Here is a 19,735-nt window from a genome sequence, read left to right on the forward strand (position 1 = left end):
CTTGCAAAAGATGTTCAAAGAACGTTTACTATTAACATCAATTAATATCTTCATGAAAATAGCAAATCAGCAAACATTGTGTATTCATGTGCATCAAAATGACGAAAAATGGCAATTGTCGGCTATCATGCTTGTGCTTGAAATCGGCACCCTGTCTAAAGTATGAAAGAAAATAACCCAAAATTTCTTACAATCAATTCAAAATGTAGTGAAAAAGATAACAAAATCATTTTCAAGGCCTAAAAACGATGTTTTAGCCTCTTCAAGGGTTCATACCACTAAATCCGCGTGTGAAGCGGTTTCCGGTAAAAGTTTATCACGACTATAGTCCCAACTTTGCATAAAAAATGTGCAAAATCGGTACAATATTAACAATTTTAGTGTTGCAAATCGTGTTTTGCTAGAACTTGTGAATGTGATCTCTACTAATTTGAACAGAAAACGCGAAAATTTGAGTGATGTTTACGATGATGAGCGCATGAACACACGAGGTCAAAACGCGGTTAGCAGTCAGACGTAAACACGGGAAAATCGGGTCTTTTTTATAGCGCTATTTTTTCAAAAAGTAGACCTAAAATATGGTGTCATTTTCAGATATGTTATGCAGAATTGTGTTCTGATTAAAATGATATCAAATATATATTTCAAAGTAAGACGTAACTCGACTTATAGCCTAAAACGTGACCCCTGTTTTGCACGTAAAGTCTATGGAAAGCTATTTGGTGGCATGTACCCTCAATGTGTCTTTTTTTAAGTAAATCATATCCTATTGATGGAATGAAGATAACAATTTGGTCAAAGGTGGTCAAACTACTGAAAAAATATCCAAATGGCTGACTAAAGACGGCCATAGCAACCAAATTCCACATAGCAACGCAGTAAAATTACTATAAATCATGTACTTTTTGACCTGGTTGAGTATCAAATGTGTCTTTCCTAATACATGAAAGCACAATGATGGAATGAAGATAGCAATTTGATCAAAGAAAGCAAAACATATCCAAAATATTCAAAATGGTCGAATAAAGGTGACCATAGCAACCAAAATTCAAATAGCAACGCTGTAAAATTAATTAATGAGATTGTCTGCTATACCTCGTAAAATTTAGAAAATGTATATATATTTTTATATTTTAAAAGTCATTAGCCGTTTTGAACCATAAGGGGTTGTTTCTGACTAATTTAGTGATAAAAAATCCATTCCAGGTACTATTGTTAGGTTTTCTGGCCATCTTCATCATTAAATCCAAGATGGCCGCCATCGGCTGCACTACTAGAAATCCACTGAATTTTGCAGTATGCATTTATTTAAATGAAACCGATAAAACCATGTTTTCAGTGCATCTTATTCACTGTTTTCACTATTAATTCAAAAGCTTTTCAATTCTTGCAATATTTATACACAAATAAGATCGTCTGCTACCTCATCCAAAATGGCTGCGGCGGCAATTTTGAAATTTGTAAACAATTTTGTATCTTTTGAACGCCCAGACAATTGTCCCAAAATTAGTTTTACCAAATTTTAGAATTTTAGCTGATATGTTTAGGCGGTACAAAATAATCTCATCAAACTTTTGACTTCTAAAAAGCCGATTTGCAGACAATTTTGTAGCTACAGACAGCTTGCATTCCAGGTTTTACAAAGCTCGTATTCCATATTTCAACTACGGAAACCAATCAGTGCCAGAAGTTTTGATTTATATTTCATCCACTTAGGTTTGGCTTAACCCACTAAAAGGTAAAACTTTAAGGCTGATCATTTTAATTATAAATGTAGTGTGTGTGTAAAAGTATATTTCTCAAAAGGGAGGAGAATAAAATAATCTATTTTTAGTATCAAAATTCACTGAAAACGTTAAATTACATTAAAAAGTGTAAAAAACACACTTTTTGGCTCAGAATCTTCATAATGGGCTACAAGATTTACTTCTTAATTCGAAATTAATAGTGAAAACAGTGAATAAGATGCACTCAAAACATGGTTTTATCGGTTTCATTTAAATAAATGCATACTGCAAAATTCAGTGGATTTCTAGTAGTGCAGCCGATGGCGGCCATCTTGGATTTAATGATGAAGATGGCCAGAAAACCTAACAATAGTACCTGGAATGGATTTTTTATCACTAAATTAGTCAGAAACAACCCTTATGGTTCAAAACGGCTAATGACTTTTAAAATATAAAAAATATATACATTTTCTAAATTTTACGAGGTATAGCAGACAATCTCATTAATTAATTTTACAGCGTTGCTATTTGAATTTTGGTTGCTATGGTCACCTTTATTCGACCATTTTGAATATTTTGGATATGTTTGGCCTTCTTTGATCAAATTGCTATCTTCATTCCATCAATGTGCTTTCATGTATTAGGAAAGACACATTTGATACTCAACCAGGTCAAAAAAGTACATGATTTATAGTAATTTTACTGCGTTGCTATGTGGAATTTGGTTGCTATGGCCGTCTTTAGTCAGCCATTTTGGATATTTTTTTTCAGTAGTTTGACCACCTTTGACCAAATTGTTATCTTCATTCCATCAATAGGATATGATTTACTTAAAAAAGACACATTGAATACTCAACCAGGTCAAAAAGTGCATGATTTATAGACATTTTATTGCGTTGCTAGGTAAAATGTGGTTGCTATGGTCTCCTTTGGTCGGCCATTTTGAACATTTTGGACTTGTTTGACCTCCTTTGATCAAACTGGTATCTTCATTTAATTAATAGGCCTCGATTTGCTAGGATAAGACTAATTACATACACATTAAGGTCAAAAATCACTTATTTTATAGTAGTTTTACTGCATTATTGTGATGTTTTTGGTTGCTAAGGGCAGCCATTTTGAACTTTTTGTTTACCTCAACCCCTATGACCATTCTTTTACTTTCTTACAATCAGTCAACCTTGATATACTAAGAATAGGTATAATAAATGCACATATATGTCAAAAAACGTTGATTTTTTGTTATTTTAATGCGTTGCTATGAGGATTTTGGTTGCTATGGGCGGCCATTTTGGATTGTTTTCAGTAGCAGACAATCTCATTTGTGAATAAATGTTACAAACATTGAATCGGTGTTCAATTTATAATACAAACGATGAATTAAGTGCACTTGTAATACATTTTATGAGTTGTTTCTCAATGTACTGTATAATTTTTATGTATTTCTAGTACAGCCAAAGGCGGCCATCTTGGATTTGATGACGAAGATGGCCAAAAATGGGTAAAATAATGCCTTTAATGGATTTCTCACCACAAAATTAGTCGAAAATGACACCTTAATGACTTCAAACGACCAAAGCGTTCAGAAGATACCGAAAATTCACTTTTTCAAAATGGCCGCCGGCGGCCATTTTGGATTTTGGCCTCTCCCAGCTAATGCCCACACTTTGGTGAGGGACATAGGAGCTTATTTTGTTTAAAATACCCCAAAGTACAAGAATCCATCAAAAAATTGCTGTTTAGAAATGATGGTCACTGGAGGTCCAAAATTGACCCTACTAAGTGTACGTTTTCCATAAGTGTCCCAACACATTTTGGCCATGGTTGTATTTGAAAAGTTGAAAAAAAAAATCATCTAATTTCAGTGTTTTGCTTAAAAAAAAAAAAAGTAAATATGATATTGACACCAAATTTGGAGCAGTTAGAGATCTTATCATGTGGCTTTACCAAAAAATGTTTGGATGGCTACATTTGAAATTTAGGGACTGGTCACTTAAAATGTCTTAAAGCGATATTTTGGCCCTGTCTAAGTTCACTATTCGTCACTTTAACTGTCAAAAACTTGGGTTTTAAAATGGAAAATTATTGTTTCCACCAATTAAAATGTTACATTACAGCTATAGAAGAAAATAAAAGTTATCACAACATCTCGTGATCAAAAAAAACAAATAAAGGAATCGAACCCATGCACACTTGTTTTCCCAATTTACCGCAGTCTACCACAAATGAAGCAACAAATGAAGCAACGGAGTAAATCAACTTGTTAGCATTAATTTCGATTACATACAATAATGGATGAAAAAGTACTGTGTGTTAGCTCAGTTGACACACTGCTTTTATTTGTGATGTTATTTATGAAAATAAGAATCCTACATATTTTCATTTCAACAGAAAAGTGAGAAATTGGTAATTTTAATAAGAAAGCAAAAAAAAAAAAAAAATTTAAATCGTTAGGAATCGAACTCAGACTTTTTGAACATAAGACAGACGCCTTATCAAGTGAGCTAATAGGTTCAAGTAACATTACGAAGTATTTTGGGGCATAAAAGCTATTGCGAAGTTAATAAAAGTGTTTAAACTAACCCGCTGCTTTTAGGACATGAAAATTGTCTTATTGGCTATAGAAGAACGGTATTCCAGGCCTTTTTGAAGAAAATATATTCTAAAAGTGTAAGAAAGTCTGAAACCCACGGTATGCACTCGTAATCTAAATAAAGAGATAGTAGTGATTCTCTTTTATTATAGCCGGCATACCGTGACCCGAAATCACCTTCCGTGTACAAATATCAATGATGAATCGAATTATTGAACGGTTCACTGAGGCATTGTATTATCTAAATGACCTATGCTGTGCATTAGGGTTTCAGCTTTGCGCATAATGGTATACGCGAGTTATAAATATGTTTAATAAGGAAATAAATACAATTATTACGTCTTGATGATGCTGCTGCTGCTGCTGCTGCTGCTGCTGCTGCTGCTGCTGCTGCTGCTGATGATGATGATGGTGGTGATCATCATCATCATAATCATCTTCATCATCATCATCATCATCATCATCATCATCATCATCATCATCATAATCATCATTATTTGATCCAAAAGGTGTGCCTATGCCTGTAATAGACTAGTCGAATTTCTTGGAAAGGCGCATAAGCCATCAAGGTGCATTTTTTGTTTAAAGTGGTATCTATGAAAAGTCAGTTTGGGTATGCTGAGTTCATGAATCACGGATACCAAAAATAATTTATATGCTTTGACCTGCTAATTTGCATCAAACAAAATGACTACCAAAGTTATCAGAGTTTTAAATATTAATTTGATGATTTTGGCGGTTATTTTGTTTTTATGCAAATTATAATGTCAAAACATTACAATTGTTGATGGTATCCACGTTTGTTGGATTCAGCCTACCCCAATCATGCCAATTGACTTTAAAAAACATAGAGACCGTTTTTAACTTTAAAACAACGCACCTAAGACTTCTATTACTTAGCAGAAAGTCGACTAGTCTAATAGGATATGAAGGTGAATAGTCAATGATGTTTGCTATCTTCTGAAGATGATGAAATTCTGATTTAGAAATTATGTGTAATATTATGATAATTACTTTTTTATGTGCTATGTTATTTTTTATACGTAAGTTTCTTTGAAAGCGCTTTAATAAATTTCAGTCATAAAATGTAATTTAAGCCTACTCCTGCCGACTATGATTATATTTACACGATATACTCGTTGCAAATACAACATTCGTTTTTGATGCAAACGATGAAAATGATTAAAGTTTGTTTGTTTTTTGTCTAAAAATTAGCTTTTTTTTAATTTTAAGTATTTTTCCCCCAAAATCACTCTTTTAAAAGACTTCAATCAATTCCTGTCAACAAATATCATGTATTTCTGGCGATTAAATCACTACTGTTTCAAAATAAAACGTCATTTTAAGCAAAATACGTAGTTGGCATAGGCTAATAATGTTCAGAACGCACTGTAAAATACATGATATTGCGTATAAAACGTGACCGTATCCCTAAATCATATGAGGAAAATGCAATATTTTTATATAAGTGAAAAGATAAATAATTTCTCCGTTTTCATGTAAAATTTGATGAAAATCCAAGCTATGGTTGAGGAGATATGGGCCAAAACACACATTTTAAAATTTGATTTTTTGTACCTTAGAGACAATGCTGGCCATAAGTGTTGGGACGGTTTGATAGGGTAATGTAAATAAGCCCCCCCCACTCCCCCGATCAATGTTGAATCGGACTTTTTGGGTCACACGAGCCTTGTGGCACCCAACATTGATTGGTGGGGAAGGGGAGGGTTGGGGTGTTAGGAAAGTGTTTAGGCTTGACACCAAAGAAACCTCCACTTTATCACGTTAATAATAACGGAAATAAGGTCATACTATAGTGTACGTTTTCCATAAGTGTCCCAACACATTTTGGCCATGGTTGTATTTGAAAAGTTGAAAAAAATCATCTAATTTCAGTTTTTTGCTTATAACTCAAAAAGTAAATATGATATTGACACCAAATTTGGAGCAGTTAGAGATCTTATCATGTGGCTTTACCAAAAAATGTTTGGATGGCTACATTTGAAATTTAGGGACTGGTCACTTAAAATGTCTTAAAGCGATATTTTGGCCCTGTCTAAGTTCACTATTCGTCACTTTAACTGTCAAAAACTTGGGTTTTAAAATGGAAAATTATTGTTTCCACCAATTAAAATGTTACATTACAGCTATAGAAGAAAATAAAAGTTATCACAACATCTCGTGATCAAAAAACAAATAAAGGAATCGAACCCATGCACACTTGTTTTCCCAATTTACCGCAGTCTACCACAAATGAAGCAACAAATGAAGCAACGGAGTAAATCAACTTGTTAGCATTAATTTCGATTACATACAATAATGGATGAAAAAGTACTGTGTGTTAGCTCAGTTGACACTCTGCTTTTATTTGTGATGTTATTTATGAAAATAAGAATCCTACATATTTTCATTTCAACAGAAAAGTGAGAAATTGGTAATTTTAATAAGAAAGCAAAAAAAAAAAAAAAAATTTAAATCGTTAGGAATCGAACTCAGACTTTTTGAACATAAGACAGACGCCTTATCAAGTGAGCTAATAGGTTCAAGTAACATTACGAAGTATTTTGGGGCATAAAAGCTATTGCGAAGTTAATAAAAGTGTTTAAACTAACCCGCTGCTTTTAGGACATGAAAATTGTCTTATTGGCTATAGAAGAACGGTATTCCAGGCCTTTTTGAAGAAAATATATTCTAAAAGTGAAAAAGTCTGAAACCCACGGTATGCACTCGTAATCTAAATAAAGAGATAGTAGTGATTCTCTTTTATTATAGCCGGCATACCGTGACCCGAAATCACCTTCCGTGTACAAATGTCAATGATGAATCGAATTATTGAACGGTTCACTGAGGCATTGTATTATCTTAATGACCTATGCTGTGCATTAGGGTTTCAGCTTTGCGCATAATGGTATACGCGAGTTATAAATATGTTTAATAAGGAAATAAATACAATTATTAGGTATTGATGATGCTGCTGCTGCTGCTGCTGCTGCTGCTGCTGCTGCTGCTGCTGCTGCTGCTGATGATGATGATGATGGTGGTGATCATCATCATCATAATCATCATCATCATCATCATCATCATCATCATCATCATCATCATCATCATCATCATCATAATCATCATTATTGGATCCAAAAGGTGTGCCTATGCCTGTAATAGACTAGTCGAATTTCTTGGAAAGGCGCATAAGCCATCAAGGTGCATTTTTTGTTTAAAGTGGTATCTATGAAAAGTCAGTTTGGGTATGCTGAGTTCATGAATCACGGATACCAAAAATAATTTATATGCTTTGACCTGCTAATTTGCATCAAACAAAATGACTACCAATGTTATCAGAGTTTTAAATATTAATTTGATGATTTTGGCGGTTATTTTGTTTTTATGCAAATTATAATGTCAAAACATTACAATTGTTGATGGTATCCACGTTTGTTGATTCAGCCTACCCCAATCATGCCAATTGACTTTAAAAAACATAGAGACCGTTTTTAACTTTAAAACAACGCACCTAAGACTTCTATTACTCAGCAGAAAGTCGACTAGTCTAATAGGATATGAAGGTGAATAGTCAATGATGTTTGCTATCTTCTGAAGATGATGAAATTCTGATTTAGAAATTATGTGTAATATTATGATAATTACTTTTTTTTATGTGCTATGTTATTTTTTATACGTAAGTTTCTTTAAAAGCGCTTTAATAAATTTCAGTCATAAAATGTAATTTAAGCCTACTCCTGCCGACTATGATTATATTTACACGATATACTCGTTGCAAATACAACATTCGTTTTTGATGCAAACGATGAAAATGATTAAAGTTTGTTTGTTTTTTGTCTAAAAATTAGCTTTTTTTTTAATTTTAAGTATTTTTTCCCAAAAATCACTCTTTTAAAAGACTTCAATCAATTCCTGTCAACAAATATCATGTATTTCTGGCGATTAAATCACTACTGTTTCAAAATAAAACGTCATTTTAAGCAAAATACGTAGTTGGCGTAGGCTAATAATGTTCAGAACGCACTGTAAAATACATGATATTGCGTATAAAACGTGACCGTATCCCTAAATCACATGAGGAAAATGCAATATTTTTTATATAAGTGAAAAGATAAATAATTTCTCCGTTTTCATGTAAAATTTGATGAAAATCCAAGCTATGGTTGAGGAGATATGGGCCAAAACACACATTTTAAAATTTGATTTTTTGTATCTTAGAGACAATGCTGGCCATAAGTGTTGGGACGGTTTGATAGGGTAATGTAAATAAGCCCCCCCACTCCCCCGATCAATGTTGAATCGGACTTTTTGGTCACACGAGCCTTGTGGCACCCAACATTGATTGGTGGGGAAGGGGAGGGTTGGGGTGTTAGGAAAGTGTTTAGGCTTGACACCAAAGAAACCTCCACTTTATCACGTTAATAATAACGGAAATAAGGTCATAATATAGTGTACGTTTTCCATAAGTGTCCCAACACATTTTGGCCATGGTTGTATTTGAAAAGTTGAAAAAAATCATCTAATTTCAGTTTTTTGCTTATAACTCAAAAAGTAAATATGATATTGACACCAAATTTGGAGCAGTTAGAGATCTTATCATGTGGCTTTACCAAAAAATGTTTGGATGGCTACATTTGAAATTTAGGGACTGGTCACTTAAAATGTCTTAAAGCGATATTTTGGCCCTGTCTAAGTTCACTATTCGTCACTTTAACTGTCAAAAACTTGGGTTTTAAAATGGAAAATTATTGTTTCCACCAATTAAAATGTTACATTACAGCTATAGAAGAAAATAAAAGTTATCACAACATCTCGTGATCAAAAAACAAATAAAGGAATCGAACCCATGCACACTTGTTTTCCCAATTTACCGCAGTCTACACAAATGAAGCAACAAATGAAGCAACGGAGTAAATCAACTTGTTAGCATTAATTTCGATTACATACAATAATGGATGAAAAAGTACTGTGTGTTAGCTCAGTTGACACTCTGCTTTTATTTGTGATGTTATTTATGAAAATAAGAATCCTACATATTTTCATTTCAACAGAAAAGTGAGAAATTGGTAATTTTAATAAGAAAGCAAAAAAAAAAAAAAAAAAAATTTAAATCGTTAGGAATCGAACTCAGACTTTTTGAACATAAGACAGACGCCTTATCAAGTGAGCTAATAGGTTCAAGTAACATTACGAAGTATTTTGGGGCATAAAAGCTATTGCGAAGTTAATAAAAGTGTTTAAACTAACCCGCTGCTTTTAGGACATGAAAATTGTCTTATTGGCTATAGAAGAACGGTATTCCAGGCCTTTTTGAAGAAAATATATTCTAAAAGTGAAAAAAGTCTGAAACCCACGGTATGCACTCGTAATCTAAATAAAGAGATAGTAGTGATTCTCTTTTATTATAGCCGGCATACCGTGACCCGAAATCACCTTCCGTGTACAAATGTCAATGATGAATCGAATTATTGAACGGTTCACTGAGGCATTGTATTATCTTAATGACCTATGCTGTGCATTAGGGTTTCAGCTTTGCGCATAATGGTATACGCGAGTTATAAATATGTTTAATAAGGAAATAAATACAATTATTAGGTCTTGATGATGCTGCTGCTGCTGCTGCTGCTGCTGCTGCTGCTGCTGCTGCTGCTGCTGATGATGATGGTGGTGATCATCATCATCATAATCATCATCATCATCATCATCATCATCATCATCATCATCATCATCATCATCATAATCATCATTATTGGATCCAAAAGGTGTGCCTATGCCTGTAATAGACTAGTCGAATTTCTTGGAAAGGCGCATAAGCCATCAAGGTGCATTTTTTGTTTAAAGTGGTATCTATGAAAAGTCAGTTTGGGTATGCTGAGTTCATGAATCACGGATACCAAAAATAATTTATATGCTTTGACCTGCTAATTTGCATCAAACAAAATGACTACCAAAGTTATCAGAGTTTTAAATATTAATTTGATGATTTTGGCGGTTATTTTGTTTTTATGCAAATTATAATGTCAAACATTACAATTGTTGATGGTATCCACGTTTGTTGGATTCAGCCTACCCCAATCATGCCAATTGACTTTAAAAAACATAGAGACCGTTTTTAACTTTAAAACAACGCACCTAAGACTTCTATTACTCAGCAGAAAGTCGACTAGTCTAATAGGATATGAAGGTGAATAGTCAATGATGTTTGCTATCTTCTGAAGATGATGAAATTCTGATTTAGAAATTATGTGTAATATTATGATAATTACTTTTTTTTATGTGCTATGTTATTTTTTATACGTAAGTTTCTTTGAAAGCGCTTTAATAAATTTCAGTCATAAAATGTAATTTAAGCCTACTCCTGCCGACTATGATTATATTTACACGATATACTCGTTGCAAATACAACATTCGTTTTTGATGCAAACGATGAAAATGATTAAAGTTTGTTTGTTTTTGTCTAAAATTAGCTTTTTTTAATTTTAAGTATTTTTTCCCAAAAATCACTCTTTTAAAAGACTTCAATCAATTCCTGTCAACAAATATCATGTATTTCTGGCGATTAAATCACTACTGTTTCAAAATAAAACGTCATTTTAAGCAAAATACGTAGTTGGCGTAGGCTAATAATGTTCAGAACGCACTGTAAAATACATGATATTGCGTATAAAACGTGACCGTATCCCTAAATCACATGAGGAAAATGCAATATTTTTTATATAAGTGAAAAGATAAATAATTTCTCCGTTTTCATGTAAAATTTGATGAAAATCAAGCTATGGTTGAGGAGATATGGGCCAAAACACACATTTTAAAATTTGATTTTTAGACAATGCTGGCCATAAGTGTTGGGACGGTTTGATAGGGTAATGTAAATAAGCCCCCCCCCCCCCCCTCCCCCGATCAATGTTGAATTCGACTTTTTTGGTCACACGAGCCTTGTGGCACCCAACATTGATTGGTGGGGAAGGGGGAGGGTTGGGGTGTTAGGAAAGTGTTTAGGCTTGACACCAAAGAAACCTCCACTTTATCACGTTAATAATAACGGAAATAAGGTCATACTATAGTGTACGTTTTCCATAAGTGTCCCAACACATTTTGGCCATGGTTGTATTTGAAAAGTTGAAAAAAAATCATCTAATTTCAGTTTTTTGCTTATAACTCAAAAAGTAAATATGATATTGACACCAAATTTGGAGCAGTTAGAGATCTTATCATGTGGCTTTACCAAAATAAAATTTTGGATGGCTACATTTGAAATTTAGGGACTGGTCACTTAAAATGTCTTAAAGCGATATTTTGGCCCTGTCTAAGTTCACTATTCGTCACTTTAACTGTCAAAAACTTGGGTTTTAAAATGGAAAATTATTGTTTCCACCAATTAAAATGTTACATTACAGCTATAGAAGAAAATAAAAGTTATCACAACATCTCGTGATCAAAAAACAAATAAAGGAATCGAACCCATGCACACTTGTTTTCCCAATTTACCGCAGTCTACCACAAATGAAGCAACAAATGAAGCAACGGAGTAAATCAACTTGTTAGCATTAATTTCGATTACATACAATAATGGATGAAAAAGTACTGTGTGTTAGCTCAGTTGACACTCTGCTTTTATTTGTGATGTTATTTATGAAAATAAGAATCCTACATATTTTCATTTCAACAGAAAAGTGAGAAATTGGTAATTTTAATAAGAAAGCAAAAAAAAAAAAAAAATTTAAATCGTTAGGAATCGAACTCAGACTTTTTGAACATAAGACAGACGCCTTATCAAGTGAGCTAATAGGTTCAAGTAACATTACGAAGTATTTTGGGGCATAAAAGCTATTGCGAAGTTAATAAAAGTGTTTAAACTAACCCGCTGCTTTTAGGACATGAAAATTGTCTTATTGGCTATAGAAGAACGGTATTCCAGGCCTTTTGAAGAAAATATATTCTAAAAGTGAAAAAGTCTGAAACCCACGGTATGCACTCGTAATCTAAATAAAGAGATAGTAGTGATTCTCTTTTATTATAGCCGGCATACCGTGACCCGAAATCACCTTCCGTGTACAAATGTCAATGATGAATCGAATTATTGAACGGTTCACTGAGGCATTGTATTATCTTAATGACCTATGCTGTGCATTAGGGTTTCAGCTTTGCGCATAATGGTATACGCGAGTTATAAATATGTTTAATAAGGAAATAAATACAATTATTACGTCTTGATGATGATGATGCTGCTGCTGCTGCTGCTGCTGCTGCTGCTGATGATGATGATGGTGGTGATCATCATCATCATAATCATCATCATCATCATCATCATCATCATCATCATCATCATCATCATCATCATCATCATAATCATCATTATTGGATCCAAAAGGTGTGCCTATGCCTGTAATAGACTAGTCGAATTTCTTGGAAAGGCGCATAAGCCATCAAGGTGCATTTTTTGTTTAAAGTGGTATCTATGAAAAGTCAGTTTGGGTATGCTGAGTTCATGAATCACGGATACCAAAAATAATTTATATGCTTTGACCTGCTAATTTGCATCAAACAAAATGACTACCAAAGTTATCAGAGTTTTAAATATTAATTTGATGATTTTGGCGGTTATTTTGTTTTTATGCAAATTATAATGTCAAAACATTACAATTGTTGATGGTATCCACGTTTGTTGATTCAGCCTACCCCAATCATGCCAATTGACTTTAAAAAACATAGAGACCGTTTTTAACTTTAAAACAACGCACCTAAGACTTCTATTACTCAGCAGAAAGTCGACTAGTCTAATAGGATATGAAGGTGAATAGTCAATGATGTTTGCTATCTTCTGAAGATGATGAAATTCTGATTTAGAAATTATGTGTAATATTATGATAATTACTTTTTTATGTGCTATGTTATTTTTTATACGTAAGTTTCTTTGAAAGCGCTTTAATAAATTTCAGTCATAAAATGTAATTTAAGCCTACTCCTGCCGACTATGATTATATTTACACGATATACTCGTTGCAAATACAACATTCGTTTTTGATGCAAACGATGAAAATGATTAAAGTTTGTTTGTTTTTTGTCTAAAAATTAGCTTTTTTTTTTTAATTTTAAGTATTTTTTCCCAAAAATCACTCTTTTAAAAGACTTCAATCAATTCCTGTCAACAAATATCATGTATTTCTGGCGATTAAATCACTACTGTTTCAAAATAAAACGTAATTTTAAGCAAAATACGTAGTTGGCGTAGGCTAATAATGTTCAGAACGCACTGTAAAATACATGATATTGCGTATAAAACGTGACCGTATCCCTAAATCACATGAGGAAAATGCAATATTTTTTATATAAGTGAAAAGATAAATAATTTCTCCGTTTTCATGTAAAATTTGATGAAAATCAAGCTATGGTTGAGGAGATATGGGCCAAAACACACATTTTAAAATTTGATTTTTGTACCTTAGAGACAATGCTGGCCATAAGTGTTGGGACGGTTTGATAGGGTAATGTAATAAGCCCCTCCCCACTCCCCCGATCAATGTTGAATTCGACTTATTTGCTCACACGAGCCTTGTGGCACCCAACATTGATTGGTGGGGAAGGGGAGGTTGGGGTGTTAGGAAAGTGTTTAGGCTTGACACCAAAGAAACCTCCACTTTATCACGTTAATAATAACGGAAATAAGGTCATACTATAGTGTACGTTTTCCATAAGTGTCCCAACACATTTTGGCCATGGTTGTAGGTGCTGTAGTTTAGTCACAATCCGAGATTTTGAATAAAACGCAGAAACCGTCGTTTTATTATTATGATGGAAATATATACCTACCGGAATAGGAGACTTTACTTTGACTCCGTCGACGACTCTGAATATAGAGTCATTTGACTCCACGGGTAGAGTCAACTGACTCTCTTGTGACAGTCAGGTGACTCCTTTAGAGAGTCAGTGCTAGTTTACTCCAATTATTATTGTTAATTAAAATACAACTATATTTTAAATAGAGGAGTTACAGTTTTTAGTCTTTTGTTGACGACACAACTACATTGGTTGTGGCCAGGCTATGCAGATGGTTTGACCCACCTTTTAAGACAGGTTTCTTACGCATATTTCTACAAATAAAAACCTGTGTAAAAGCTCGACGATAATGTTGATTGATTATACTGTAGATTATAGGGTTTACCACAGCGTTTATTGTGGTGAGCCCACGAGCCAGCCAGACGACCACGTGATGTTAACGTTCGGTCATTTTAAACCCTACAGACGAAGAATATATCAGTCTGGTACGCAGAAAAAGCAGAAAAATGTCCCAATGATTATTAAAAGCCTCGCAACCTGATTGCGGACACCGCGTGATTGTACAATAGTGCAGTTTTGTCCACGGCAAATTCACCGTGACCTTTTCAGCCATAAACCCGCTTAGTGAAGATTAAACCGAAATATGCACTGCATATTATGCAGTACTAAACCATTATAGTAATCGATTGTCCAATGCACATTTCTTACCACGTGATAATATTAATCCAATGAGCGATCGAATTGTCCGCTACGGTCGACTAATCCAATCGATAATGACGCTATTGACATGTAGGGGTGGAGCTCCACTGACTGAGTTTTGGGGATTTTTCACTGGTTTGCTATCATTTACTCATCAAGGCGCTCCACCGTTATTATAAGCTAATAATTTAAAGATTGATATGTAGAAAATAAACCATACTTGATTGACAGAAAGTACTAAATTTGTACATATTACGGTTTGGTGGCACTCCTCTTCTAAACGCGACCAAGTCAGGGCGGTTCGGTGAAGCAAAATGTGCATTGGATTAACACGGGAGTTTGGATAAGATGGTAGATTTCCTTTCTCATACAAATGCATGCTCCCCCGTTATTAAAGCTTGTACCTGATTAAAAATTCAGATATTTTGAAAAGAGTAAGTAATTGAAACATAGAGCAAGTACTAAATTCATAGCCTTTATACTTTTTGATATATGACGCTAACTAGTTCATCTCCTATACCCACAACACAGCGCTACTAGTACGGGTCAATTACCTATGTGAGTGCCCCTGTGTTGTGTGCATTCATGTAGTTAACAATAACTGTATGATGCATCTAAAGTGATTTGTTCAGTGTGTCTCGTTGTCGTCTTCACCTTTGCTGATGACTCTGCGACTTGAGTTCTCGTACAACGATATACTTTTGTATGATATCCTATTGGGAAAGCAGTGCCTGTCACTGAAGCTGTTGTTTACCCTCAATAAAGAAAGATTTACAATTCACTATAGGCCTACTGATCGAGTACTGAGATTTAGACATTAGGACATAATATATCATACGTATAGTAATCCATCATTCGTTCCTCCTGGAATTCTATCATGACTATTCTACACATTAAATTATTCTTGTTTGTTCTTAAAATACAACTAGATTTTAAATAGAGGAGTTTCCATTTTCAGTCTTTTGTTGACGACACAACTGCATTCGTTGTATCCAGGCTCTGCAGTTGAGCTGCGCTTGACCTACTTTTCAAGACAGGTTTCTTACGCATACTTCTACACATAAAAACCTGCGTAAAGGCTCGACGATACTGTTGATTTGTTACACTGTAGATTAAAGGGTTTACCACAGCGTTTATTGTGGTGAGCCCACGAGCCAGCCAGACGACCACGTGTCGTTGGCGTGCAGTCATTTTAAACCCCACAGCAGCCTCACTCAGTGTTAACGCAACACCGTTAAGACGAAGTATAAATTCTGGTACGCAGCAAAAGAAGAAAAATGTTCCTGTGATGATTAAAAGCCGTGCAACCTGATTGCGGACACTGCGTGATTGTACATCTAAAGCGGTTTGTTGTCGACTTCACCCGTACTCATGGTACTGATGACTCTGCTAGTGAGTTCTTGTACAATTAGAAATTATAAATTTGAGTTGATATGTATGCATTCATTTTTATTACGTTATTTGGTATTAAGATTTAAAGGAATGCATACGTTGTGGCTCTCAATTCACAAGGAATCAAGATAATTATACTTTTGTATGATATCCTGCTTGGAAAGCAGTGTTTGTCACTGAAGCTGTATTTTAATTACCCTCAATTAAGAAAGATTTATAATTACTATTACTATACCATTCGAGTATTGAGATTTAGACATTACGACATAATATATACACGCAGGTATACTCTATCATGACTATTCTACATCTTAAAATTATTCTTGTTTGTTCTTAAAATACAAACTACTTTCAACATGTTCAAATAGAGGAGTTTCCATTTTCAGTCTTTTGTTGACGACACAACTGCATTCGTTGTATCTAGGCTCTGCAGTTGAGCTGCGCTTGACCTACTTTTTAAGACAGGTTTCTCACGCATACTTCTACACATAAAAACCTGCGTAAAGGCTCGACGATACTGTTGATTTGTTACACTGTAGATTAAAGGGTTTACCACAGCGGTTATTGTGGTGAGCCCACGAGCCAGCCAGACGACCACGTGACGCATTTTAAACCCCACAGCAGCCTCACTCAATGTTAACGCAACACCGTTAAGACGAAGTATAAATTCTGGTACGCAGCAAAAAAAGAAAAATGTTCCTGTGATGATTAAAAGCCGCGCAACTTGATTGCGGACACTGCGTGATTGTACATATAAAGCGGTTTGTTGTCGACTTCACCCGTACTCATGGTATTGATGACTCTGCGAGTGAGTTCTTGTACAATTATAAATTATAAATGTGACTTGATATGTAGATAACACTAACACGAGCAGGGGTTATTTTAACGTGCCTCACTGTCACGTACGTGACGAGATAAAATATTCGTACAGTGACAATTAACAATCCGTGTAGATATGCTTTAATAGTAGACAATGGTAGAGCCTTTATTACGGTCACATTCAGGTAAAAATGTCAATTTTTTTATTTTTGACACGCACTCTACTTCATCAACACTTTTATCTCATTGCACGAACGTGACAGTGAGGCACGTTAAAATAGCCCCTGAACACGAGACACTCGTGGAACGCCAAAACAATTGCTTGGAAAATGTTAAAAACGGTAGATAGTTTCGCAAGTTATGTGACACCTGTACAGCGGCTTACAAGGAGAAGCCATTTGATAGATCGTTATTCATTTTTATTACGTTATTTGGTATTAAGATTTAAAGGAATGCATACGTTGTGGCTCTCAATTCACAAGGAATCAAGATATTCTTTTGTATGATATCCTGCTTGGAAAGCAGTGCTTGTCACTGAAGCTGTTTTTTTACCCTCAGAAAGATTTATAACTTACTATTACTATACTGTTCGAGTATTAGGATTTAGACATTAGGACATAATATATACACGCAGGTATTCTATCATGACTATTTTACATCTTAAAATTATTCTTGTTTGTTCTTAAAATTCAAACTACTTTCAAATAGAGGAGCTTCCATTTTCAGTCTTGTGTTGACGACACAACTGCATTCGTGGTATCTAGGCTCTGCAGTTGAGCTGCGCTTGACCCACTTTTCAAGACAGGTTTCTCACGCATACTTCTACACATAAAAACCTGCGTAAAGGCTCTACGATACTGTTGATTTGTTACACTGTAGATTAAAGGGTTTACCACAGCGTTTATTGTGGTGAGCCCACGAGCCAGCCAGACGACCACGTGACGTTGACGTGCAGTCATTTTAAACCCCACAGCAGCCTCACTCAATGTTAACGCAACACCGTTAAGACGAAGTATAAATTCTGGTACACAGCAAAAGAAGAAAAATGTTCCTGTGATGATTAAAAGCCGTGCAACCTGATTGCGGACACTGCGTGATTGTACATTTGAAGCGGTTTGTTGTGTCTCGTTGTCATCTTTACTCTTACTTATGACTCTGCACAATTCGGATGTATAAAACTGAGTTGATAGATAACACTAACGCGAGTGGAAAAGCCAAAACAATTGCTTGGAAAATGTTAAAAAACGGATGGACAGTATTGCAAGACTTAATCATCGAAGGCATATCATCATATTTATCTTTATTGGGCCAGGTAATGCATTTACTATGAAACGAAGCGTACTTTGGCACCACCAATGCTGCGAAGAAGAGTCCTACTAACCATGCAATACTGACTAACTTACATGTGCGTCCTTTGGCGACCACCATACGATGCTGCAGAGGCTTACATATGCCATAATAACGCTCTAATGTCACTAAGAAGATGAGCCCTACAGATGCAATGTGGCTTGTGTATTTTACCGCTGTGTTTAACCCGCATCCCAAACTGGAGGTATACGGGACCGTTTTGACGACCGGTGATAAAATATAGGCGACCAGGACCTCGTAACTTAACGAACACAAAAAGGTGATATCTGCAACGGCTAAGTTCCCTAAATAGAAATTGGTAATGGTCCTCATATGTGGAAGACACGCCAGGACGATAAGAAACGCGATGTTGCCCGTTAATCCAATCACAAGTGATATTGGGTATAAGGTTAAGATGATCCGACGTTCTGTAGAACTATACAACAAACTTGAGATTTTGGCTTCTTCACAACTATTCTCAGGATCAAGTAAGGATGAATTTGTGCTTGTGTCATCCATCATGTCCATAGTGATAGCGATTACTGAATTTGAAGAGAAAACTATATTTTTTTGCAGTGATACTGGAAAGTGTGTGCTATAGGTATAGTCAAAGTACAGTATTAAGATTCATGTGGTTTTCCTGTTTGTAAGATCGAATATGTATATGCTCGGAGTTATCTTTCGAACACAATCATGACAATTGCAAAATGAAGAAACTTTGCATACGTTGCCGAATAGCGAATGTTGAATACACCATCACAGCCTCTTATATAGCAGGTGATATGAACATTATGATAATGAATCCACATTTATATAATGACGTGCATATTTACGAATTTCAGTTCAGATGCGGATTATTTACAGCATGCTCAAAGAACTTGTAGAACATCAACTGCGGTCTGCGCATGACGACCGCGCCCACTGCTAGGTATTGTGGTATCATTCTACGCTTAACTTAAACTCGCTAATATAGTACGAGATTCTACGGCTGCAGATATGATAGATATGTTCCGCTTCCCATAATGCTTTTTTTTCATTTCAATTTTCTGTACTGATTTGCTATCACAACATGGGTCGATAGTGACGAAATTTACCTCAATGAACAGAGCACATCAATATCTTGCTAAATATGCCTATTTCATGACTATGCCAGTCTATTTCTCAAAATATAAACAAAGGGAACCTGCACAAAGTAATGGATGTATCAAGGGTGCGATATCTTCTCTGGCAGCTATCTAGTCGAATTTGTTTCTGAAAAATGCTGATTTTAGCTTTTAGCAATTCTCTTATTAATTAAGAAGATCGGATTATTGGACTTAGATGCGATCAACATGACAATGATTAAATTAATTATTGTAGTATTACTGTATACCTTTATATT

General features: G+C 34.8%; 1 protein-coding gene across 1 annotated transcript; it reads right to left on the reverse strand.

Moving 5' to 3' along the window:
* Positions 1-16,570: 16,570 nt before the first annotated feature.
* LOC140144883 (olfactory receptor 2T3-like) lies at positions 16,571-18,882 on the reverse strand. Its single transcript, XM_072166691.1, has 2 exons — positions 18,155-18,882; positions 16,571-16,925 (listed from the first exon to the last, which is right to left on the reverse strand). The coding sequence occupies exons 1-2, from the start codon at positions 18,880-18,882 to the stop codon at positions 16,571-16,573; spliced, it is 1,083 nt and encodes a 360-aa protein (XP_072022792.1).
* Between the last annotated feature and the right edge of the window lie 853 nt (positions 18,883-19,735).

Source organism: Amphiura filiformis, chromosome 2, assembly GCF_039555335.1.
Source record: "Amphiura filiformis chromosome 2, Afil_fr2py, whole genome shotgun sequence".
Taxonomy (NCBI): Eukaryota; Metazoa; Echinodermata; class Ophiuroidea; order Amphilepidida; family Amphiuridae; genus Amphiura; species Amphiura filiformis.